Source organism: Haemaphysalis longicornis, unplaced genomic scaffold (genome assembly GCF_048455015.1).
Source record: "Haemaphysalis longicornis isolate Haplotype H1 unplaced genomic scaffold, Haemaphysalis longicornis Haplotype H1 scaffold_18, whole genome shotgun sequence".
In the NCBI taxonomy this organism is placed as follows: domain Eukaryota; kingdom Metazoa; phylum Arthropoda; class Arachnida; order Ixodida; family Ixodidae; genus Haemaphysalis; species Haemaphysalis longicornis.
In genome coordinates, this window is record NW_027526282.1 from 6,693,980 (window position 1) to 6,715,492 (window position 21,513).

The following is a 21,513-nucleotide window of genomic DNA, read 5'->3' on the forward strand; positions in this document are numbered from 1 at the left end:
GATACTGCCCTCTTGACACAAAATTTGTAGCGGCGAAAGTGTACTATAAAGATACCCAATATCTTGAGTAATACACGCATTGGATTTTTCTACAGTTGGTGTTCGTACGTGCGGCTGACATTTATTTATCAGCCGCTCTCATGCTCATTGTTTGGAGCGCAGCTTTGTCTTCGGGTTCGAGAGATCTATAGATCAAAGACCTCCGTAGAAGAGACTTTAAAAAAGGCAAAAACATGTGCAGAAATCAGAGAATTGGCTACAAATGACTTTCCTATGTGAGTAATGGGCAGATATTTTTATTTATTTACCTATACTTTACGGCCTGGTCGGGCTCATGCAGGAGTGAACATAAAAAAACACATCAGTATTGATTGGTGCAGTTTAAAAACGCCCCACACAAATAAGTAAAAGACATAAATATGTAATAGACGCAAAAGGGTGCGAACAAGGATATGCATTCGTAATGTATTCCAATTTTAAAATACGACGATTCAACCAGAACACATATTTACAATACGTGGGGAAAATTCTTCTAACGATACCGAGTTCACTGTTCGTTCAGTTGACTTATTCCAGTAAGAAAGTGCACGAGGAAACAAAGAGAACTTTCGAATAGCAATTCAGCTGATTGGCTGCCTAATAGTCTTACTATGATGTCTACTCGCTGAACGTCTCAAAGGCCCTTGGAGGTAGTATTCCCGCGACAATTTTAAGTTTCTGTAGTAAAGAAAATTTAGGCTAGAGACTACCCTGCGCTGCTTAAGTTTCTGAAGGTCTGCCCTATTATGCAAATTGAGTACGCTAGAGTGACGGGAATAAACAGAATCAATAAAACGCAAAGCTAAGTTTGTAATTTTCGCCGCTTCTCTTGACTGCGATTTTGTATAGCCAGGTGTGGCATATGTATCCAGATACATAGGGTTACTTTATTTTTATACATTTTTATTTTTTGTTTTCATGTTTTTTTTCGACATTGATATACACTTGCGCTATTATAACGATTAAATGTGTTAGTCTGCCAAATACGGTTTCTTTCAAAGTAAGGGTGTTTTTGCGATTTTTTATTTGTGCTTCCGCGGCACTTTTCTGGGATTTTTGATTTTATCATTTTTTTGCTTTGTTAATTTAAAAGATTTCTTTGTTAATTTAAAAGATTTGTTTATTAATTTGTTAATTGTTAATTTGTTTGTTAGGCTTTGTTAATTTAAAAGATTTGTTAATTGGTATGACAAATTGTAAACAAATGTCGTCGTCTCTAGATTCAAAAAGTGAAGCCCAGGTTTGAAAAGCAGTCAAGGACTCTGGATGTACTGAACATGCTATCGCAGCGGCAGTGAACAAACGGAAATAAATGAAAAACAATATGAAAACGCTTTTTATAACGTTTTATAAACTGGGTACGTTATTCCGGGAACGGACTGAATAGGAAAATACTAAACGCGAAGGTTCTTTCGCCCCGGGTTAAAATGGGAAGGAACAAACGGGAAGGTTTAAATGGGAATGGGTTCAAACGGGAACGGGCCAAGTGGGAAAGGGCGAAACGGGAAGGTCCTTTTGCGCCGGATTGAAACGGGAGGGAACAAGCGGGAAGGGTGAAATGGGAATGGGTTCAAACGGGAACCTCCCGCGCGCATACACACCGGGCCGTTTCCCGAGAGGGTGGCAAACTTCAAGATGGCGACATCCTCAAGCCCACGCCCCTGAGAAAATACGCCGATATACTCGCCCACTACCGGCGCGGGCGCCAACAATACCCAGCACCCCCCCACACCTATCCAGAACCGAAGGTACAATACTCCGGTGACTACAAACAAACTTACCCCCACAATACCCTACTCCATGCAATGTACCCCACCCTCTACCCCGCATCTGGCAAATACTGCCCCCATCCTAGCACCCTATACCATCTGGTATGGGGGTGTCAACAAACCCCGTCCCTTACTCCCAATCCCCAACCTACTTACGAGCAGTGGGTGGCACAACTGACCAGCTCCGACCTCTCCACCCAGCGTAGCCTGGTAGAGGGGGCCCGGGTGGCCAGTGCAGGCCAGGGTATCCCGGACTAGAGGAAACCCCACACCAGGCGGGTGCCCAGACAGCAGCACCTAAGGCTCGCATAAATAAAGTTTATTCCTCCTCCTCCTGTTGCTAGTTTGGGACACTCACAAGTATGCCAATGCCAAGTTCACGTCAGCGCTACTAATGTGTGTTTGTGAGGATGAGCTTGCACATATAACACACCTGTACTGGGAAGTACAGCACAGAAATCAGTGATATCAGCAGCCTTCTGGTATGTTAAAATACGGGCGCATTTTGTTTCCATTTTTTGTGAGTGCGGCACCAACCGAGAGGGTGAATTTGGTCTTGCAAGCATCTTTGTCAACCTATTTCATTTCTTCACTTACCTTTTTTATGTGTGCACATTCTTTACAGTCACTTTTGCACTAAAAGCCCGGCAAGGCAGCATTTCTCAAAGAGGTGTATTTATTTCAAATCCTTCAGCTTTAGACGCATGTCTCCGATGTGGCTGAAACTACACACCGCTCCTTGAATATTTTTTTATCAATGCAAATTGGATGCAGTGCGCTATGCTTTATTTACAAACTGAATCCCGTGTTAACCCTTGTGACATTGGGCAACATCTGGCAACCAAAATGATTGGGCAGCTGAATCCACGGCCAGGATGCCTGTACAATTATATTTATCTTATCACAATGAATGACAAGTCAGAAATAATCATTTCCACACCATTCGTCATCAAGGACAACACCATGCTTCTAAGCAATTATTTTCAACAGCCATACATATTTTTCACAGCAGTACCAGCATGTTCACGTTCTAGGAACACATTTTCATCAGCATGTTGACCTGTCCACAAAACACAGTAGCCTGCCACAGCCAGCAAATAACACAATCTGCATGGACAACCTCCACTACAACGGCAGGGATACTAAAAAGTCAACGAGATGCATAAGGCAGCCTTCAGCATACCCCACTGCACAATACTGTTTATAGTGCGGTTTTTCGGTGGGTCTGCTGATCAACCGGTGCCCATGGGGCATCGTTTTAGGGTAGCAAAATAAAAAGAAAGAAGGAATGAAATCAACCACCTGAAACAGCGTGCACCCCTTGCTCTCCTCCAACTTTGACATACCAGAAAAAAAAAGAGCACACTTTAGTTTGTGGGTACGTGGTAACCACAGCTGTCCTTACTTGATGCACCTCTTAAGATAGCGACCCCCCTCCCCGTCCACACGCGGCAGCCGCATGGCCTGTTTTCACACACGAGTAGTAGTAGTAGTTGTAGCAGCCACTTTACTTAACATGGGGTTCAGGGTAGGCGTGCACTGCATGTTTTCGCGAGAAGAAATCACTACATGCAGTTCACGCATTAGGACGTGCAAAAAAGCCACCGCCCTCTCCCTTTCCGAACATCTGCAGATGGCGAGCTGCGCGAAGCTGAAGATTTCCCCCACCAGCACGTTGCACTGATAAGCAGCCGCCTTCGACATCGTGAACACAGGGTGGGGTAAAAAAGAAATCCCGCTGGCGTTCTTATCACATTGTCCCGCGGCATCTGTTTATAGACGCTAAAAACGCAGTTATGGTACTTCAAAACACACACACAACCGAAGTTAAAGCCATGCTCGCCGTTTGTAAGGCTGTGCTTGCAATGTGTAAGACCCTGCAGCAGCAGCTGATGTGAAAAGAAAAAAAGAAACGAAATGGAGACCGTGCCTTTGTTTTAAGTGCCGTACGTTTGAGTGATGATAAATATCGGACAACTTGAGGGGTAGGTTGCGATGTAGAATGGCACATGTTTTGGTCATAGTGCGGCACAATTTTTGTGGCTCCCACGACATACGTTATATAAATGGTCTACACTGTATCCCAAACTCACAGCATACTCAAACACAACAGAGCAACTAACAGCAATGGTGTCTCACTTGTAAACACGATAATTCAATGCCCAATACCTCAGCCAGAACAGTTGTTTTTCCTGCCGAGCCAAATCTAAGACATATTTAATCCTAATTGTGACCAAAAACAACTGCCACAATCAAAAAGGTTTCTGTCCACACGTTTCGAAGGTTCAAAAGCAGTCATCCAGACAGGATGCCAGTAATAACGTGACATCTGGCACTTGTGGGTGGCAGGCACTTGTTGGATAGGTCGGTAGGAAAAGGACTGGCTGGCCATAATCCGCTGTGTGGCCAGAACGGGGCCTCAACAAAGATCTTATTCACTGACTGAACGCTACAGTTTGCTGACTGAATTTCCCCAAAGCAGTGACAACCTGTACAGGGGTTACTCTAGATAAACTAACAGCTCTTCTCAGCTGGACTTACTGGCACCGAAAATACTTCCCACACACTGCACTTCATAGACTGGACTGGGAAGGCGCATTTCGATGACCGTTATGCGGGGTGGCACCCTGGACGCACCGTCTGCATCAGAAGGGCAGACACTTCTATAAGTTAGGTATGACACAGTTTTGGGTGCATCACTTGCAGGAGGGAGGCAGACGTCAGTGCTCGTTAAGCGTGACATGACATTAGATGCATTGTTCGCACCCAAGAGGCAGACATTCGTATTGGCAAAGTTTGACGCAACTTTAGAGGCATTGTTTGCATCGGGGAGGCAAACATTTGTAACATCAGAGGGGCGGACACTTCTATAAGGTAGGTACGACACGGTTTTGGGTGCATCACTTGCAGGAGGGAGGAAGACGTCAGTGTTCGTCAAGCATGACACGACATTAGATGCATTGCTTGCACCCAAGAGGCAGACATTCGTACTGGAAAAGTTTGACGCAACTTTAGAGGCACTGTTTGCATCGGGGAGGCAAACATTTGTATCGTTTAAGCTCGACACAACTTTAGGTGTGTTACATCCAACAGGGAGGGAGACACTTGTGTCCATTACATGTGAAACAGCATTGGATGCATCGTTAGCATCAGAGAGGCAAAGAGCAGCATCCGTAATGTGTGACACAGCACTGGAAGCACAGTTTGCATCAGGAAGACTGGCGTCAGCACCTGCTAAGTGCGACGCAGCATCCGATGCACAGTTCGCATCAGAGAGGCAGATGTCAGTGTCCATAACGTGTGACACAGCATTAGATGCATCATTTTCGGCATCGAAGAGAGAGACGCCATCATCCGATAAGGGGGACACAGCACTGGATGCATCATTTCCATCAGAGAAGCAGATTTCAAGTTCAGCATCCGCCAAGGGTGATGGAACATTAGACGCATCGCTTGGATCACGAGCGGAGGAGTTGGGATCCGTCGAGCCTGACACGGCATCGAATGCCCAAGTGCCGTCTGGGCACTTCAGGTTGGTTCGCAGCACTTTCCTCGGCCTCTTGATGGTTGGCGCAGCCCTGCGACGCTTTTCCAAGGAAGACGAGGCGCTGACTCGCAGGAACAAATTGTACGCAGCGGTGCTGGTGTCTACTCCTCTGAGATCCGTGATGATCCTGTCCAGGAGGGTCAGGTATCCTGGGCAGCCCTTGGCTAGCTCATGGACTTTCCTCAGAAGCGACGCAAAGGTTTGGTATTTTTTCTCCTGTGCCTGCAAGAGAGACATGTTGCTCAAGTGCAAATCAATTGCTAGCTGTTCTCACCAACACACAACTGTTGAAGGGGCCACAAAGAGAAACTACAACTGCGTGTAATCTGAAAGAACTAGCCTGCAGTATCTCACTCAGCTCCATTAAGGCCACGAAAAATGTTTTCGAGCCTGAAAACATAAGAAGTACTGCAAGATTTTCAAATTTCATGCTACAGTGACGTAACATAGGTCAGCACTAAAAGCATACTTATCAGTGTGTTAACTGCATGCTAGCATTCAAGTGGTACTATGAAATGAATCAGAAGACCCCACTATAGTCACCAGTCGGTTTAGGTCAGTGGGTGCTGATTGTACAAACAAGATCCTGTGACGTCATAGAGAAATCACCAAAAAGAGGCTGGGGTGTCGCCACTGCTTCGTTCATTTTCTTTATTACTGTATCTCAATTATCTCCTTGAAGTTTGTGGGAAATGTAGCAGCATTTTTATCTAAAAAAAAGTATTTTAAAACAACCAGACTTAAAGAGGCCATGCAGACAAAACACAAATCTGGTTCATTCGAAAGACTGCTTCGTTATAATTATACTGACCCCACTTTTAATGCACACTCGCGCAAATAAGCTACATAATTAGGAAAAAAGACAATGGACATACGACTCCCTAGCTCATTTCCCACACTAGAACCTACGACGACGTAATATGCACAGCTGTGCGATTGGCTGAGGCCGGCAAAATTAAATGCAAGGTATGCAGGGCTCATAATCTTGTAGCACGAGATATTTTCGCTCAAATGTAATACATATATTCATGTTATCGAAGTAAAAATAGTGGGATAAGCATGGAAGTTACGAAAGTAAACATAAACATTGAAGTACCGAGCGCGGTTGGTACTGTGCGCACTATGCTCGTAATACCTGCACAGCAGAATGGCGCTTTTAGGTTGTCTGACACGACACGGGCCGACTGGCGTAAGCGACACTGTCTTGCCTGACCCCGTTTGTCGAGTGTACCCCATGTTTCGCAACATGAGTACTTTCTACCGTAATAAAAACAAGACAGGCAGAAATACAATAAAAAAACTTTGGTTGATTCCTCTGTCATAGGAATTGGTAAAACACGAAAGTGAAATGTGCAGTGAAATCTGCAGCTGATCATGGTTTGCGGGTCGGCGGCTATCTTGTGGGTGTGCTTGGCGAGCGACGTCCTGCTGGCGGGTTGCTTCGGCAAAGTTGTACTGGCGTCATTTCCGTGACTAATATAACATTAGTGAAATATTAGTGGATACCGGCGTAAAACAATTTCGTGTTAAAATATAAAACCCGAAAACGAACAACCCAAAGTATAACGCACTTTTTAGTACTAGAGGTTGCTTCCCTGCACGAAGACCCCGTGTGCAGGAATGCACCCTTTACAGGCCGCTTGCTTTGTTGTACTGGCGTCACTTCCGTGACGGATATGAGGTAAGTGAAATCTTCATGAATCCCGGAACAAAACACGTTCGTGTTAAAACAAAGCAGAGGTGGACAAAGGTCAGCCACAGTATGGTGGTGCCATCTGGGAGGACTGACAGTAAACAAGGCTCTCTAGTTCGCTGAATGCCTCGTGCAGCGTTCGCGTTCACTTCAAGGCCTGCTTTTGCGACATCATCGCAGACAACCTCATGAAACACAGGATTTGGCAGGAGAATCAAAATTTTAAGCTAAATTGATAAATTTTTTAGTAAATAAAGCATCGCTTGCTGCCGGACAAGCGCGGGGGGCACTATAAAACACCAAAGCTTTCGAATAAAACAGACTTGTGTTGTGCCTGCATGGCCCCTTTAAGGAGCACCGCATACCTTTGTCTTTTTAATAAAAGTTTACGTGTTTTGCAGAAGGATGCTGGTCTTTCCTGCCAGTTGTGTTAATTCTGCCTGTCACTGCATGTTTAGCCTGTGTGACCATCCGGCTTCAATTTTATTATACGCCAAGTAAAAACCACGAAATGCTTTAAAAATTTTTTTTTTCTGCCCAACTTTGTTGTTACAATTATTGATTACAACAACTGACTTTTTGTGGCACTTCAATGTTGTTACAAGTGGCTTAGATTGCCTCCACTTCAAAAACAAAAATCCCCATTTGCACAAGCCTACACTTCAGTGTTCTGCTAAGGCCGCAGTGGAGGTCACTTCGCATTTTGCAACACGCTACAATGCGCAGAAGTCTGTATGTAAAGAATTCAATGCACCACACACAAAATACCAAACAAACTGAAATTTGATAAAGCAAAAAGCAATAAAACTCAGTGTGTTACCTCCACGTAGCAGCTTTCATATAGGCAAAAAATATCCTATGTAACGAAGTGATCAGCCCACTTTTGTACAGCTAGTAGAACCCTCTGTGACCAGTGCTTAAAAAAGACACTATTTCTTGCTTTTGAACGTGCAACTATATTTAGAAAAGGGAGTACAATCTATTATCATGAAACATATCGGTACAACCTGATCTACCACAAGATGTTTGAGCACAGTGTGCATAGCTGTGACCCCAGGCATCTCCAAGCGATTGTGTCTATGGAACTAAAAGTGCTAGCAAAGATGCTTTAAAGTGCTTTACCGGAAGTGCCCAAAAGAAGTTTTTCGCAATGACACAGACCTTTCCTCTTTTTGACCGACGCAATAGCTTTATGGTGCTGCAGAAATGTTGCACAAAACATGGTGGAGATAGAAAATATGGATAGTGAAGTTGTTACAAGCAGCCGCAAGTTTCTTACTTTTTATAAAATAGTGATACAATCCGGCTCGGATGTTATGGGCTCTGCAATGTCACAACCGCACTAACTTATTTGTCACACTCAAGGCTTGTTTCAGGACTGCTTTGATGGCTGCGTTTGCAAGTTGAACACTTTTTCCTCATGTTGGTGAGACAATGACTTGAATAATAATATGCTCAGAACTAAAGCATTTCTACAAGATCTGTACTTAACTGTGACTTCAAAAAAAAAATGAGATGGTGATAAAGAAAAGAAATATGGCAGTGTGTTGCCCCCATATTAAAATGTGGTTCTTGAGAAATTAAAGTATTTTATATCAGCTTTTTCATATTAAAAAACTTTTGAACACCTTGCATTGACAAAAATATAGCAGTACTGCGGTGCTTACTTTAGTGGATAAGAGGGAAGAATGCTTTCCAGCAACTCGAGCTACTGGCCTTGAACAACATTCACAGAAATCGAACAGCAATGGACTGTGCACATTTCCACATTTAAAGCTGCTTTTTTACATTCGTTCTAGTCAAAACACTGCATTTCACCATAACACATACCACTTGAATAAGGTAGTGGTCCTTACTCGTGGCCCATTAGAGTTAACAAGGTGCGACCCATAAATAGTTTGACTCATCTGTTTCAGCAATTACTGAGCAAATTTCTTGCACAGCCCATTAAAGGGGTCCTGAAATGCCTTCCGCCGATGCATGGATGTACATGTAACCAAATAAAGCAATGTATTAGCAATCTCCTCCTGCAAGAATTTTGTTAAAGCGATGAGTATTAGCTGAGAAATCGTAAATCAAAAACCGCGAATTATCGTCGCGCCGTATTTCCTCCTCCTTTCAACTATTTCTTCGCTGTTGGCCTCCCCTCCCATGATGCTCCGCTTCTCAGCGGTGACGTACTTCCGCTATTGCGCTCCCACAGACTGCCGTCTGCTACGGGCCAGCTCTTTCGGCTTTTTCATCTCTGTAGACACCATGGGCACAGGCTGGAAAAGCGAACGAATGACCTGGCCGCATGTGTGCGGCCTGGCCTTGCCCTTTCGCGGTGTACGTAGCTGCAGTTGGTATCGGCGGCGAACTCGCAGCCGCGTGGGGAGAATCGTGCGCTTGTTCCCTTTGGTGCACCGCGCACTGTTTATCCAAAAAGCGCGGTCTCAGATGTGGCCCCGCTGGTGCCGGGTGTTATTTTGCGGTGGTTGTAATTCCTACTACCGGCGGCATGTGAAAAAAGACATTTTCAACCGACACAGAACCCGTGCACAAAACGCGCCGGATCGGATCGCTTTATCAGCGGCGATGAACGTGAAGGCGAAGAGCAAACCAACGCTGCACTCGATCAGCGAGAACCCGTGTTCTGACAAGCTGCACCCATGTGTTGCATTCAACACTGACGGGAAAGCGTTTGTTTGCACTTGTTTGGATAGTCGTAAAATGTCCAAACACTCCGGCACTCCGCTAGCAGATCAGCCGGCGAGACATTTCAGAAAACATTTGACAGATGGCGCCGTATGCATTAGTGTGTCGCTACGTAAAACTGATGAGACGCTCTACTAAAACTCCCATCGCGGTGTCACGTAGCGGGACGCAAAAATTTAGCGTTTAGCGTATGCAAAGGCCACAAACGCTGTACTAAAACTCTATTAGCAGCAAAATAGCGTGCATTTGTGAAACTGCTTGCGTTTACAAAGCTGCACGCCGAGCGCGTACGTTTCAAACCTAGTGACATCGTTTAAATACACTGGCAAGCACAGTGTAACGTAGTCAGATATCAACCGTATGCTCAGGCGACAAGCAAGAGCTTGTTTTATGTGGGGCGGAGATTGCGCATAAAGGCCCGTTCGCACTTGCGACGAAAGAGAGTGAGAGCGGCAGGAATTCCGTCGCTTTGTCGCACGACGATCGTTTTTGTCGAATGGTCGGGACAAATTTTGGTTGCGCGACAGAATTCCCGTCGCTTTCGCCCGCTTTCGTCGCAAGCGGGAATGGAAAGTTCTGCCGCTGCCGTCTGCTACGCAGCTCGGAGGTAACCGCGCGATCTGCTCGGGCCGGATGAACGCGCACACTCCCGCACGGCAGCGCCCCAAGCGGCAGACGGCCGCGTACATCGCTCCCGGCGCCCGCCTGGAGCCCGCCCTCGGCACACTAGCCAGTATATTTCAGGCACTATAATGGAGGAAAGATTTTTTGCTTCCGATGAACCTAGTTCTTTGCCCCTGTGTTTTTAAATACGTGAAGTGGTTAGCACGTCGTCCTCACGCAGCTCTGTATCGTCGTAGCATCGCTGATTGTCCGAACGAAGCTTGCAGGTAAGCCAATGCAGCGACCGAAGCTGTGTGTGTGTGTGTGCATCGCCTCCTGTGTGTTGTGGACGCGTTCGTTTCGCGATGAAATGCGACCAATGCGACATTGTACTTCTGCGGGTGGATAGTGCTTCCCATGGTCTGGATTATCTTTCTCGAACGACGTACCACTCAACCTCGCATGGGGTATGTGCAGTGTGCCTGGCTAAAAGCCTTCTCGCTTGTGCGCCAGAGTTGTGACTTGCTGCTCGTCCCCGCAAACCGGGTGTGAGGTGAGTGCCGAATTTACGACGGGCAGGAGGAGGCAACTCATCGTCTGTCAATCGCGGTTCAGACTTGCAACGCATGTTGTGACGTTGCGTTCGTTCGAAACGCATCTCTGGATTGTTTTGAAGTTGAATAAAATGTACACGTCAAACCCGGGCATTCGGCTCAGGGCGTTCTCTGCGATTGCACCAAAGAAGTGCCACGGGACTTTCTTTATGGTACGTACTCACGTAAGATAAAATCCACGTCGTGTTATGGCCGTGTTGCATTCAATACAAACGGTTAAGCGTTTGTTTACACTTGTTTCGTTTGTCGTAAAATGTCAAAGCACTCCGGCACTCCGCTGGCAGATCAGCCGGCGAGCCGACGCTGAGCAGACGACTCATCTCTTTGCCGGAAGTGCGTGAAAAAGCCGCCCAATAGCAGGATGTCTAGCTCATGACGAACATATGGGAATCGATGATGTAGACATGTGAAGATGGCGGCGTCCAAAAACACGAAGGAAAGGGTGAGAAAAAAGCGACAAACTTTGCAACAAAAGTGTGAGCTTTCCGCTGCGCGTAAAAGAGTAATACTTGGCACAGGTGACGTTGGCGACCCAATCTAGCGATTGCGCTAGTTCATTTAGTGTGCTCAAAATGCCTTTCAGGGCCCCTTTAAGCATTCTACTACCTGAGAAGGAACCAAGCTTCCACCCCTTCCAGTTGACCCAAATTAGTTAAAAATGCACTAAAAAGCACACTGACAGATGCTTTTGAAGAGATACCCTGCAAAGGAAGAGAGCAATCACTGTCCCACTGATAAGATAATTGGATTCAGATTAGGGGTTTAGCATGCCAAAGCAACACCTTAGCTCTGAGGCACGCCGTAGTGGAGGGCTCCAGATTAATTTTAACAACCAGGGGGGTCTACAACGTGCGCCAAAATCTCCACAAACGGGTGTTTTCGTTGTTTGTTTTTGTCAGACAAATAGCCACCGTGGAAGGTTCTGAACCTACGCCCTTGAGCTCGGCACCGCAATGCCTTAGCCACGGGGTTACCGCGACGTGCACTGCGAAGATGAAGCTCCAAAGATCACCTGCCCCTACAGATGTAACTGCTCACACTCAAGGCAAACAGAAAATAGCCCCTTACCTCAAGAACCTGGTCAGCCCCTTGTAGGCTGCGGTTCGGACTTTCTTGCGCTTCCAACATCTCAGCGTCACTGCTCCCCCTGACATAAGAGTGGTCGTCGTGCGCCCCACTCGCACACTCGTCCGCGCTCCCACCAGCAGAATTCCCCGCAACGTCTTTTCCACTGGGACTCTGCGTCCCAGAGGACGAGAGAAAAAACATCGGGGGCAGCGCTTTATCCCCCAAAGCAAGCTTGGCCATGAGCTGATAGTCCCTGAGAGTGAGCTCCGGAGCTCGGGGGAAATGGTCGCCCCCGAAGTCCTTCAGCACCGCGATTTGGTGCCGGCAAAAGGCGCCCTGGCTGCCCGACCAACAGGTGCAGAAACCGAGCTCAGGATGCACCTCACACTCGGTCCTGCCGTACTTGTTCCTGAAGCTGAAGGCCCTCTCGCTCTCCAGGAACAGAATGTTTCCGCCTGGACACGGTGCAACACAAGCTTCACCGCCTCTCAACAGCTTCTCGTAGGTGGTGTCTCGCATCACCTCGCGGGGATCGATGTGTCGCAGCAGCCTCGCTTCGAGGTAGGTTTCCAACTCTGTGATGATGAAGTCTATGAGCACCACGGCATTCCACGCCACCACCTGGCTGAGGAGAATGTCCTTGAGCACTCGCACGGAGGCCTCGGAGTAGTCGATTGACGCCTGATCCAGCGTTGTCACGCCGGCGCGGCACGCCAGCGACCATTCTTCCTCGGATGTGAGGAAGTCGTTGATTCGTTCTACATACGCGTTGTGTGTGCCACACTGTGCTTCTTCCACAGCCCAAGCAAGTTCCTCCTCCCCCCTGGCCTTCAGGATCTGCAAGGGAAAGAACGAGAGTGGTACTTCTGCAACAAGGCCTCAGATAAATAAAACCTCAGCCAAGTTAGTTCCTTCTCAGAGCTGAGGCTTACGAGTGAGCTTGTACTGTATTTGAGAAAAACTGCTTCTAGAAATTTTTCCAGGCATTCATTCTTGTTATTGTGCATACCTGCTTGTTATCTTTCCTTACGTGTTTAAAGCTTCTCGTAGATGTGTACTCGCACCCAAGAATTCCAAAAGCGACCACACCACCTCAGGACTGCAAGCACACTCCTTGAGCTAACACGATCATTTCAGGAGAAAAGGAATCTCTGAGCTTCGTAAGCGCAGAGGTCATAAATCTAATTTCGCTAGACACATCCCCATCTCTCATGCAGAGAATCACGATGCTGTTCCTCGGCAAGAAAGATGCTGCATTACCACTGTCTTTTGGGAGTCTGAGATCATCCAAATCACGTGACAAAAGCGACCATTTGCCAGCCTCTTCTAAGGAGCAAGATCATCATTCCCCTTATCATTCTGCTACCCAAGTAAGAGGGCAGCCATCATACTGATGATGATGATGCTGCATTGTAATGTGCTTATGTACGTACGAAGAGCTTCTTGCTCAAAGCCACTTGTGCATCACATTTTGTGACCACAGGCTGCCCGACTGCGCACAAATTTCGTACCAGCCCATTGCATAGCTGCTCATGCACGTTTGGCACGAACCACTGTCGAGGCATTTTAATTGACCATAAAATGTCCCAGGACGGCACACACAAAACACAGCAAAAGGAGACACCCAGTTCCTGGCATCGAGCTATTTACTAAAATGTAATGCAATGAGTGGCGACACAACCGATGAGGGCAGGTGTCTGAGTGTGCGACATGGTTAAGCTAAAATATGCCCGCGTATCTGCTCCTTTCGTTGCAAATGTCGACGAAAGACGATAGCCGACTGGCGCCCCTGGCAAGTAAGTGCCTCTTTTCTCTTTCCCACTCACCTCTCATGCTGTTCCCCTCCCGTCTCGTTCCTTCCAAGTTACACACTAGAGGTTTGCTCAAGTTAAATTAAATTTACCGCGTTTTACTGCTCCAAGTAGGGTGCCTCGATGCCAGTGCTGCCGTAACGCGGAGACGCGCGTGGATCGAGGCACCCTACAACAACGTTTATAGAACCCCGCTGCCCCACTCCACGAGCGTTCCAAGCGGAACATGGAACTTATCTAGTGGCACCTTTCGTTGCTGTCGCCGTTTGATTTCTCAAATGCCACCAGAAGCTATAGCAGCGCTGGCAACAGCAGGCGACGGTTTTCTGCAGTTGATGTATTTTATTTGCTATCGTGAAAATCAACCATCCGTGAACTTTTTAATAAAGGAACACTGCAAATATTACTCATGTATTGATTTTATGCCTTACATTTGCGTAATGTATTGTTCTTGTTGAACAATGTTGATAAGTGTGAACATTGCCACCGGGCTTCGACGTTTAGATTTGGCTGTGGGTATATAAACCTTCTGTTTCACTTTGAATCGAGTCCCAGACAGACAGACAGACAGACAGACAAACAAACATGCAAACAGACCGAAATTTCTGCATTTAAGTAGCCCAAGAAAGAATATCGTCTTTAAAAAATAGTGACACAAAGTCCGATGAGTACACCAACAAGTGGTGTGGCAAGGAACCCATTGACAAAAGGTTTGGGAAGTTCAGGTTGCACTTTCATAGCCTGCTATGACTATAGCTCATCACTCCCTCGCACTGCTTACAGACTGTCTACAAAGTTACAGTGCCAAAGGAGAAACTGGATATATTAAGGGGCATGTGAATATTTGAAACCTTTGAATATACGAGCAATTAGCCTGGTAATCGAATAATACCAGTGACCACTCAAAACTTCAAAAACTGTCCAAGTATTTTGAAGTTCAAAGACGCAAACAAATAGTTGTTTAGTGAACCTGGATACATGACACAGAGCCTAGTTGAAGACATGAAATGGCATTGATTATGAGGTTTAACACACCGACACTGCACAGGCAATGACGTGCGCCATAGTGGAGGGCTCCGGATTAATTTGGATCACCTAGAGATCTTTAACGTGTGCTGAAATCTCGAACACACGGGCGTCTTTGCTTTTTGCCTCCATCAGAAAAGCAGCCGCTGCGGCCGGGAATTGAACCCGCGTCCTTGGGCTCGTAGCACAACACCTTAGCCAGTGAGCCACCGCGGCCGGTTTAAAATGTGAAATGGGCAAATTCGCAATGAGTTAGAACTAGTTGAACCTTGGACGTGTCCCACCTTGAGCGCTTGCGATCAGACGGCGCTAACATGTGCCGGCTTCCTCTGTTAGTGGCGACACGCTTTGTGCAATGTACCAGTGACGTGCAGCTAAACAGCAAAAATGGGCTTGTGGAGCACCTCTCATTCCTCGGCATTAAATGAGCAAATTCCCCTCTCTTCGCATGCTGATGAAGTGGTCGCAATCAAGCTGGCCCCGAGCAACCCTCAATAGATAAGAAAGATAACACAGGCCCAGTTTTCCCACCAAATCATGCACAAAGCTGAACTTTTTTTAACCTGTAATGTTTCTATTTTTCTATATATGACAGAAAAAATGACAAACTAATCTACTTTTCTACTCCTAGCCAGCAAGATCAAGCTTTCTTGACACAGATGTGCCCATACTATGGCACTTGCAAAACCAGGTTGCCAAGTTTTCACGTTTAGTATCGTGTACGTGTGCCAATTTTCGTCTCACCTGCTAACATTTACATCAGCCATAACATCGCCTTTGCGGAACCTATCTTAAAGATTCTTGCTTGTGTGAGAATTTTCGTGGCACAAACCTTTCCTTTTAAATTACAACCATTATTAGTATACTGGGAAAATGACCTGCGAGCACAGGGTTGCAACGCGAGGATGATAACATCAAGCCATAAGGGCGTGCCTGCAAGGGTTTATAAATCAGGCTACCGTTTAATGCCTTGCATTGCCCCATGCGACAAGTTTCCTTTCTAGAACTATCATGAACGTTCTTGGAACTGCCATTTAGGTTTTTCTTTTCTCTGAAAAAATTGTGTTAACTGCAGCATGTCAGAATATATAGTTATACTCACATTATACTAATACCGAGACATCTGTGGCTGAAATCACCTCTTGAGGTGAAATTTGTGCTCACATAAAATAACGTCAATAATGCTGTAAGCAACTGGACAGTTTCCGTATGTCTGCTTTAGGACACAGAAAAATTTTGCAAGCACTTTTAAATGAGCCCATCATTTACCTACAGTTCAGATACCGTAAATTTCTATTTTCCTTACGGAAAGCGCTAAATATTCCTTCAACTTTGAAACTACTCGAACAAAGTCACTATTAGCTTCAAAATCAAAACTCACAATTCGCACACCCCCACAAGTATATCTGCAGACGTACAGACTGACAGTCATAGACCTGCCAAAATCGGTTGGCCCTACAGGTCCCATTCCTATAAAAATTTCAAGGTATGCTTACAACTTTCCAAGAAAGCAAAGGATCAAGCCTAGGTGGACCCCCTGTTGAACTTTTGTTTGAGCTGTGCAGCTATGGCTGTTATGAGGGAGGTTTTTTGCACTTGATCTCCCCCCCCCCCTACTACAGTGATTCTGGCTGGTCATTGAGAAGAAGCAGCAGTTTGGCCAGTTGGATAGAAATCAAGACAGACATCAACCACAGCTCCACAAGAGCAGTCAGTCTTGATTTTCACCGAACTGCCCAAACAGCTTCCACTCACTGACTAGCCATAATCACAGTAGTAGGGGGGTGATACCAAGTGCAAAAAACCTCTTCCACCTGTCACCACTGGACCAGCCTTCCTGGACAGCACACTCCAAAGCTTGTTTTGCTTACTTGCCATCACCAGGGGCCTCCAATTCACCCCCCGTCTATAAATTCCTCTCTCCCAGTGGTTTGTATCTGTATGTGCAACAGCAGTCTACCATCCTCCAATGCTGCAGTCACTCGCCCTTTTTCAGAGGCCTCCTCCAACCCTCCTGCAACACTGCCGTTTCCCTTTCCCGGCACGAAATCCCCAGCTCCCATTCCTATTTTCGGTACCTCACAATGTATATGGTAGAAACATAGAGATCCAAGGCTTCTCTGCCTCAAAAGTGGGGTCCACACTGCACGCACCTTCTGGAAGGCCGAGAGGCAGTGGTGGCGCTTCCCCTTGGGCACCCCGTTCTGGGCGTCCGTGAGCCAGCGCCACTCGCACTGCTGCGCTCGCACGTGGCACAGCAGCTGCCTCGCGCGGGGCCACACATGGGACAGCGCCGGCTTCTCCAGCTGCGAGGGAGACGTCACGAAGGCCGTGGGGAACTGGGAGGGAGCAGGGGGAGGAGGAGAGAGGAGACGTCACACATGCCTGGTCACTGCCCTGTCTATAGATGGTATTCACTGAAAAGTTTAGCTGTCAATTTCTTCACTTGGCAACACTGGAAATGGTGCAAGTTCTGCCGCCGCACCCGCACCTTGCAGGAAAAAAAAAAAAACACCGGTGTATGTCGTCTGCCCCAACCCGGTTCTCGGCGGTAGTGTCAACAGATACGCTATTACAGTCAAATCCTGCTACAACAAAATTGACGGGACGTGCGAAAAATTCGTTGAGGCGAAATCTGCCCCAACACACCATATAGCCCCATATATTTCCGCATCACTGGCAGCATAATGCAATAGTTGGAAAAAGGAGTGACGCACAATTACACCGTGTTTGCTCGGATAACAAACATACCAATGGTTATCTGTTTTTTTATCTGCACGCAAAAAGCGCGTTACGGAGGGGGGTGAAGAAATGCAGGCGCAAAACGCATTGCTGTACAATAAGGTGTGTCCACCGAGCTGATTACTTCCAGATAGTAGCTAGTCCATCGGAAGCCCCCCTCCCGCTTGTGGCAGAAGCGGTGCCGTTGTCTTATCCTCTGACTGAGCGCAGCAGAACCTGACCTTGGCAGGCAAGCTGCGTGCGCTTGCATTTAACACGGCCGTGCGCTCGCAACTAAGGTAGGATGATGCGGGTTCAAGACTAAACACGAAAACATCATTTTTGCTTTTACTTTCAAGAATTGTAGAAGAAAACTGTGAGGGCAGCTGCTCACAACGCATACATGGCAGCACCGCGCCAGCAGCAGAGCAGATTCGCGCGATTTCAACTGGATACAAATTAGTTGTAGCTCCGGCTTGGCGAACCGGGCCTGTGCTTTATGCTAAGACGGCCAGCCACATCATTATCACCAGCAAACAACGGCGTCCACCTATTGTTTTGTTTTGGCTGGTGGTGTGGGCACACGGTGCATATTTTCGATGAAACATTTTTGATGAATGAATAAAAAGTTACAGATAGCTCGTGCTATGCTTACTCTATTGTAAAACAAGTGTTCAAACCCAGCCCCAATGAGCGAAAATTTCATTGAAGCGAAAGCAACCAGACAAATGGTTCATTGTTGCGAGGACTTTGTTGCCTTGACTTCTATGGCTAGCAGAGATGGGGCATTGGAAACATCTCGTTGAAGCAGAAATTTCGTTGAAGTGGACTTCATTATAGCAGGATTAGACTGTAATTGCGCGCACATTGGAGTCGAGGCATTACTTTGCGATCAGGGGGGGCAGTCTGGAACATCAAACACACGTCATGTACTTAGCACCGACAAGTACCACCATCTCGCGAAGCCCGAGGTAACCAGTGATGAAATGCACACATGGTTGCCCGCATGGGTGCCACGCCAGTGAATACAATCTATAGGGGTCATGATTATTCACTAAAAGGACTGCTTTGTTCCGATAATGACGACACCTATCTTATTGCAGATTCCAAACAAATAGAGGAGATAATAAAAAAAACACAGATAAAGCAGTGACTACTCCCCAGTCATTTTCCAGCAATTCCTCTCTGACGTCACAATCTTGTTTGTGTGCCTGGCGGCGGCTAGCCTAAGCCACCTACTAGAAACATGACTGGGCCTCTAGCTCCGTTTGATTGTATCACTTGAATGCTAACATGCAGATAAAAACTGATAGCCATATTTAGTGCTAGCTCATATCACGCCGCTCCCGCCCATATGAGCTAGCCACTGCTCCGTGAAATATGAAAGTTTTTCTATATTTCTCTTTTTTTTTTCTTAAAAGAAACGTCGTGGCTGGAATAGAGCTGAATGAGTTACCAAGGGCTACTTCTTTCAAATTGAGCAAAATTGTACTTTGTCTTTATGGCCCCTTTAAAGGTTATCAACTGGTGCTACAAGTTTTCCAAATTTTGCTACCTTCAAAGTTTATTTTTAAAGACAACTGGGGGCCTATCACAAAGCAATCCTACCTCCAATGCAACAAGTTCAACTCAAATCTCCTGCGTTACATTTGGCAACAAATCAGTAAATTCGGATTCTTCCCTACAACAGGCAACAACCGTCGACACAAAGTTACCGTCCCACCTAGTTTCACTGACAGCACTCAAATAAGGTCGTTCCACCACACAGTCAGTTCGCTAATGTCAAGGGCTTGTACATAACATGGCTGGTTGGGATGAAACATGTCGAAATAAAAATGACAGATGCCAGCCAAAATAAACTGCTAAATTAAAAAAAAAAAAAATCAAACAGCCATTGTGAACAAGGCTTCCACAACGAAGCTGAAACTTCTCTTGACTGTTTGTTCTTAAAGTTTTAGCAGTTACTTTTGGTCAGTGTCGATCATTTTTATCGCAACGAGTCACTTTGCCAGCATGCAGGAGGAGTGGTCGCACCTCACAGCCTCCGAAGCACTGCGGATGAGTGCTCCTGAGCAGCTCAAAGGCCATCTGGTAACCCTCCGTGCTCTGCTCGCTGTGGATGAGAACAGCGATGGGCACAGCGCCAGCCCTGGAGGGTGCCAGCAGGCACGTGACCGTGCTCTTGGTCTTGTCACAGGACGACACCGAGTCCACAAAGATGAGCTCACGGGCAGACTTGAGCTGCTGGGCCCGCCGCATGATGGGTGTCACCACCAGCACCGCCCAGCCGTCCCCGGTGCCGCACGTGTGGACGTCCATGCCTACAGGCGATAAAAACACGTGCATCAGGGGAACTCTTGTCTTAAACTAAAATCCTGCCGGAATAGCACTGCCCTCCTGGGATAGTGGGAAAAAGAGGTAAAAAGCACAGCACCAAAGCTTTATCACACCAAAGAATGTGCATATGTACCCGTTGGGTCAAAATGCCCATGTGCTTACATAGCCCCCCCAGTTAAAAAGTTGACTTCGCTGACATAGCCTGGCTTGTGCACATCGAACCGGTTACTCCTTGCCTCCATATCTACAGCCATCAAGTCTTCGCAGCAAAGCAGCCTTACTCCTTTCTCAACCTTACTCGCATGACACAGCCCTGTGCGAGCATCCGTAACCTCCTCATCTCCGTCTTTGCGTTAACTCTTTTTTCGCAACCGCGGGAAAAAAAGGCCGATTTTGAGTGCTTCCAGGAAACATTATTTTTCTCTTGAGCTACTGGACACATTTAGCATTGCTATGCATGAAATTGTAGCTTATCGATTTCTCTTTTAAACACATAACAGCAGCTTTGTGAAAGATGTAATTAGTGAGAGTTTATTAGTCAAGGGAAGAAACAAAAATGTATAAAAAAGTATAAACAAAACAGGCGATTTGACTGAGCCTAACAATTATTTTAGGAATTCTAAGATATACGAAATGTTTCTACATTCCTAAGCTATGATTTAATATATACATGAACGCTGCACACCAAGTTCTGGATTTTTGTGGGCCAACCAACCTACAACCCTGACGGCTGTGCCACTCCGCAAACCCACTCGCGAGTCAGTCGGTCTACCTAAAATATGCATCCAAGCATGCTTGTTTCTGTTCTCACACAAAATCCTTATCACTGTGGTGGTAAAAAACAAGAACAATAATTTAGCACTCTTGATAAGCAGTGCACGTCACTCTGCAGCGCTAATTTTACACGAGCACCAGGTTATCTTGAAGTAATAACGCCATACGGCACGGTGCATTTATCAAAATATCCCCGCCGCACGTTCTCCACACCCTACACAAGAAAGTAATACCGCAGTCGTCAGCTATTAGGCACATTTTGTGTATAAATAGAGCGTGAAGTCAAAAACGAACAGCCCCTGGCAGCACCAGCCGAAGTCTGAGGCTGTTGAATGGGACAGCCTTCATCAGAACTAAAATCTGAAGAATCCACATCGTTGCTGGAGTCATCACTGCTGCTGGGGTAAACGTATCAGCAGCAGTAGTGGTCGAAGTCCCTGAAACTGCTGTCTGCCTTTACAGAGTGCGCAGTGAAACAGGACGCCATTTTCACCCAACTCACCGCTAGCTTGGGTTCAAATTTCAATCACGACACTGTCTACCCACGCCAAATGTAAACAAACTGCAACGAAACTGAAAAAGGGGTTTCCAATGAACATGCCAGATGGCATCAGTTGTCTGAATAGCACCGTTTTTAGTTTTTGCGGGAAGTTTCAAAATTATCGTTCACCCGTGAACAATGGCATATGGTGTGGTCGGGAAAGAGTTAATAACCCTTGTGGCCCTATCTGTGCACATGCAACGTACTTGTCAATTCCCGTGCATCTCTAACTGGCATGGCTCTGCCAACGCACCTGCAACGTACCATCCCTCC

The 21,513-nt window shown here is 46.5% G+C and overlaps 1 protein-coding gene across 4 annotated transcripts in view; it reads right to left on the bottom strand.

Annotated features, from left to right (window-relative positions):
- Positions 1 to 3,743: 3,743 nt before the first annotated feature.
- Positions 3,744 to 21,513, bottom strand: part of LOC144166601 (uncharacterized) — a 29,811-nt gene continuing 12,041 nt past the window's right edge. For 3 of the 4 annotated variants that reach the window (XM_077696116.1, XM_077696115.1, XM_077696113.1), the window contains exons 4-7: positions 19,623 to 19,909; positions 17,021 to 17,206; positions 12,031 to 12,867; positions 3,744 to 5,577 (exon numbers count right to left, since the gene is read on the bottom strand). In XM_077696116.1, coding sequence (XP_077552242.1) covers positions 4,336 to 5,577; positions 12,031 to 12,867; positions 17,021 to 17,206; positions 19,623 to 19,909 — 2,552 coding nt within the window. In that variant the 3' untranslated portion in view covers positions 3,744 to 4,335. The remainder of the gene's footprint in view (positions 5,578 to 12,030; positions 12,868 to 17,020; positions 17,207 to 19,622; positions 19,910 to 21,513) is intronic. The other variant, XM_077696114.1, reaches the window with a different exon arrangement.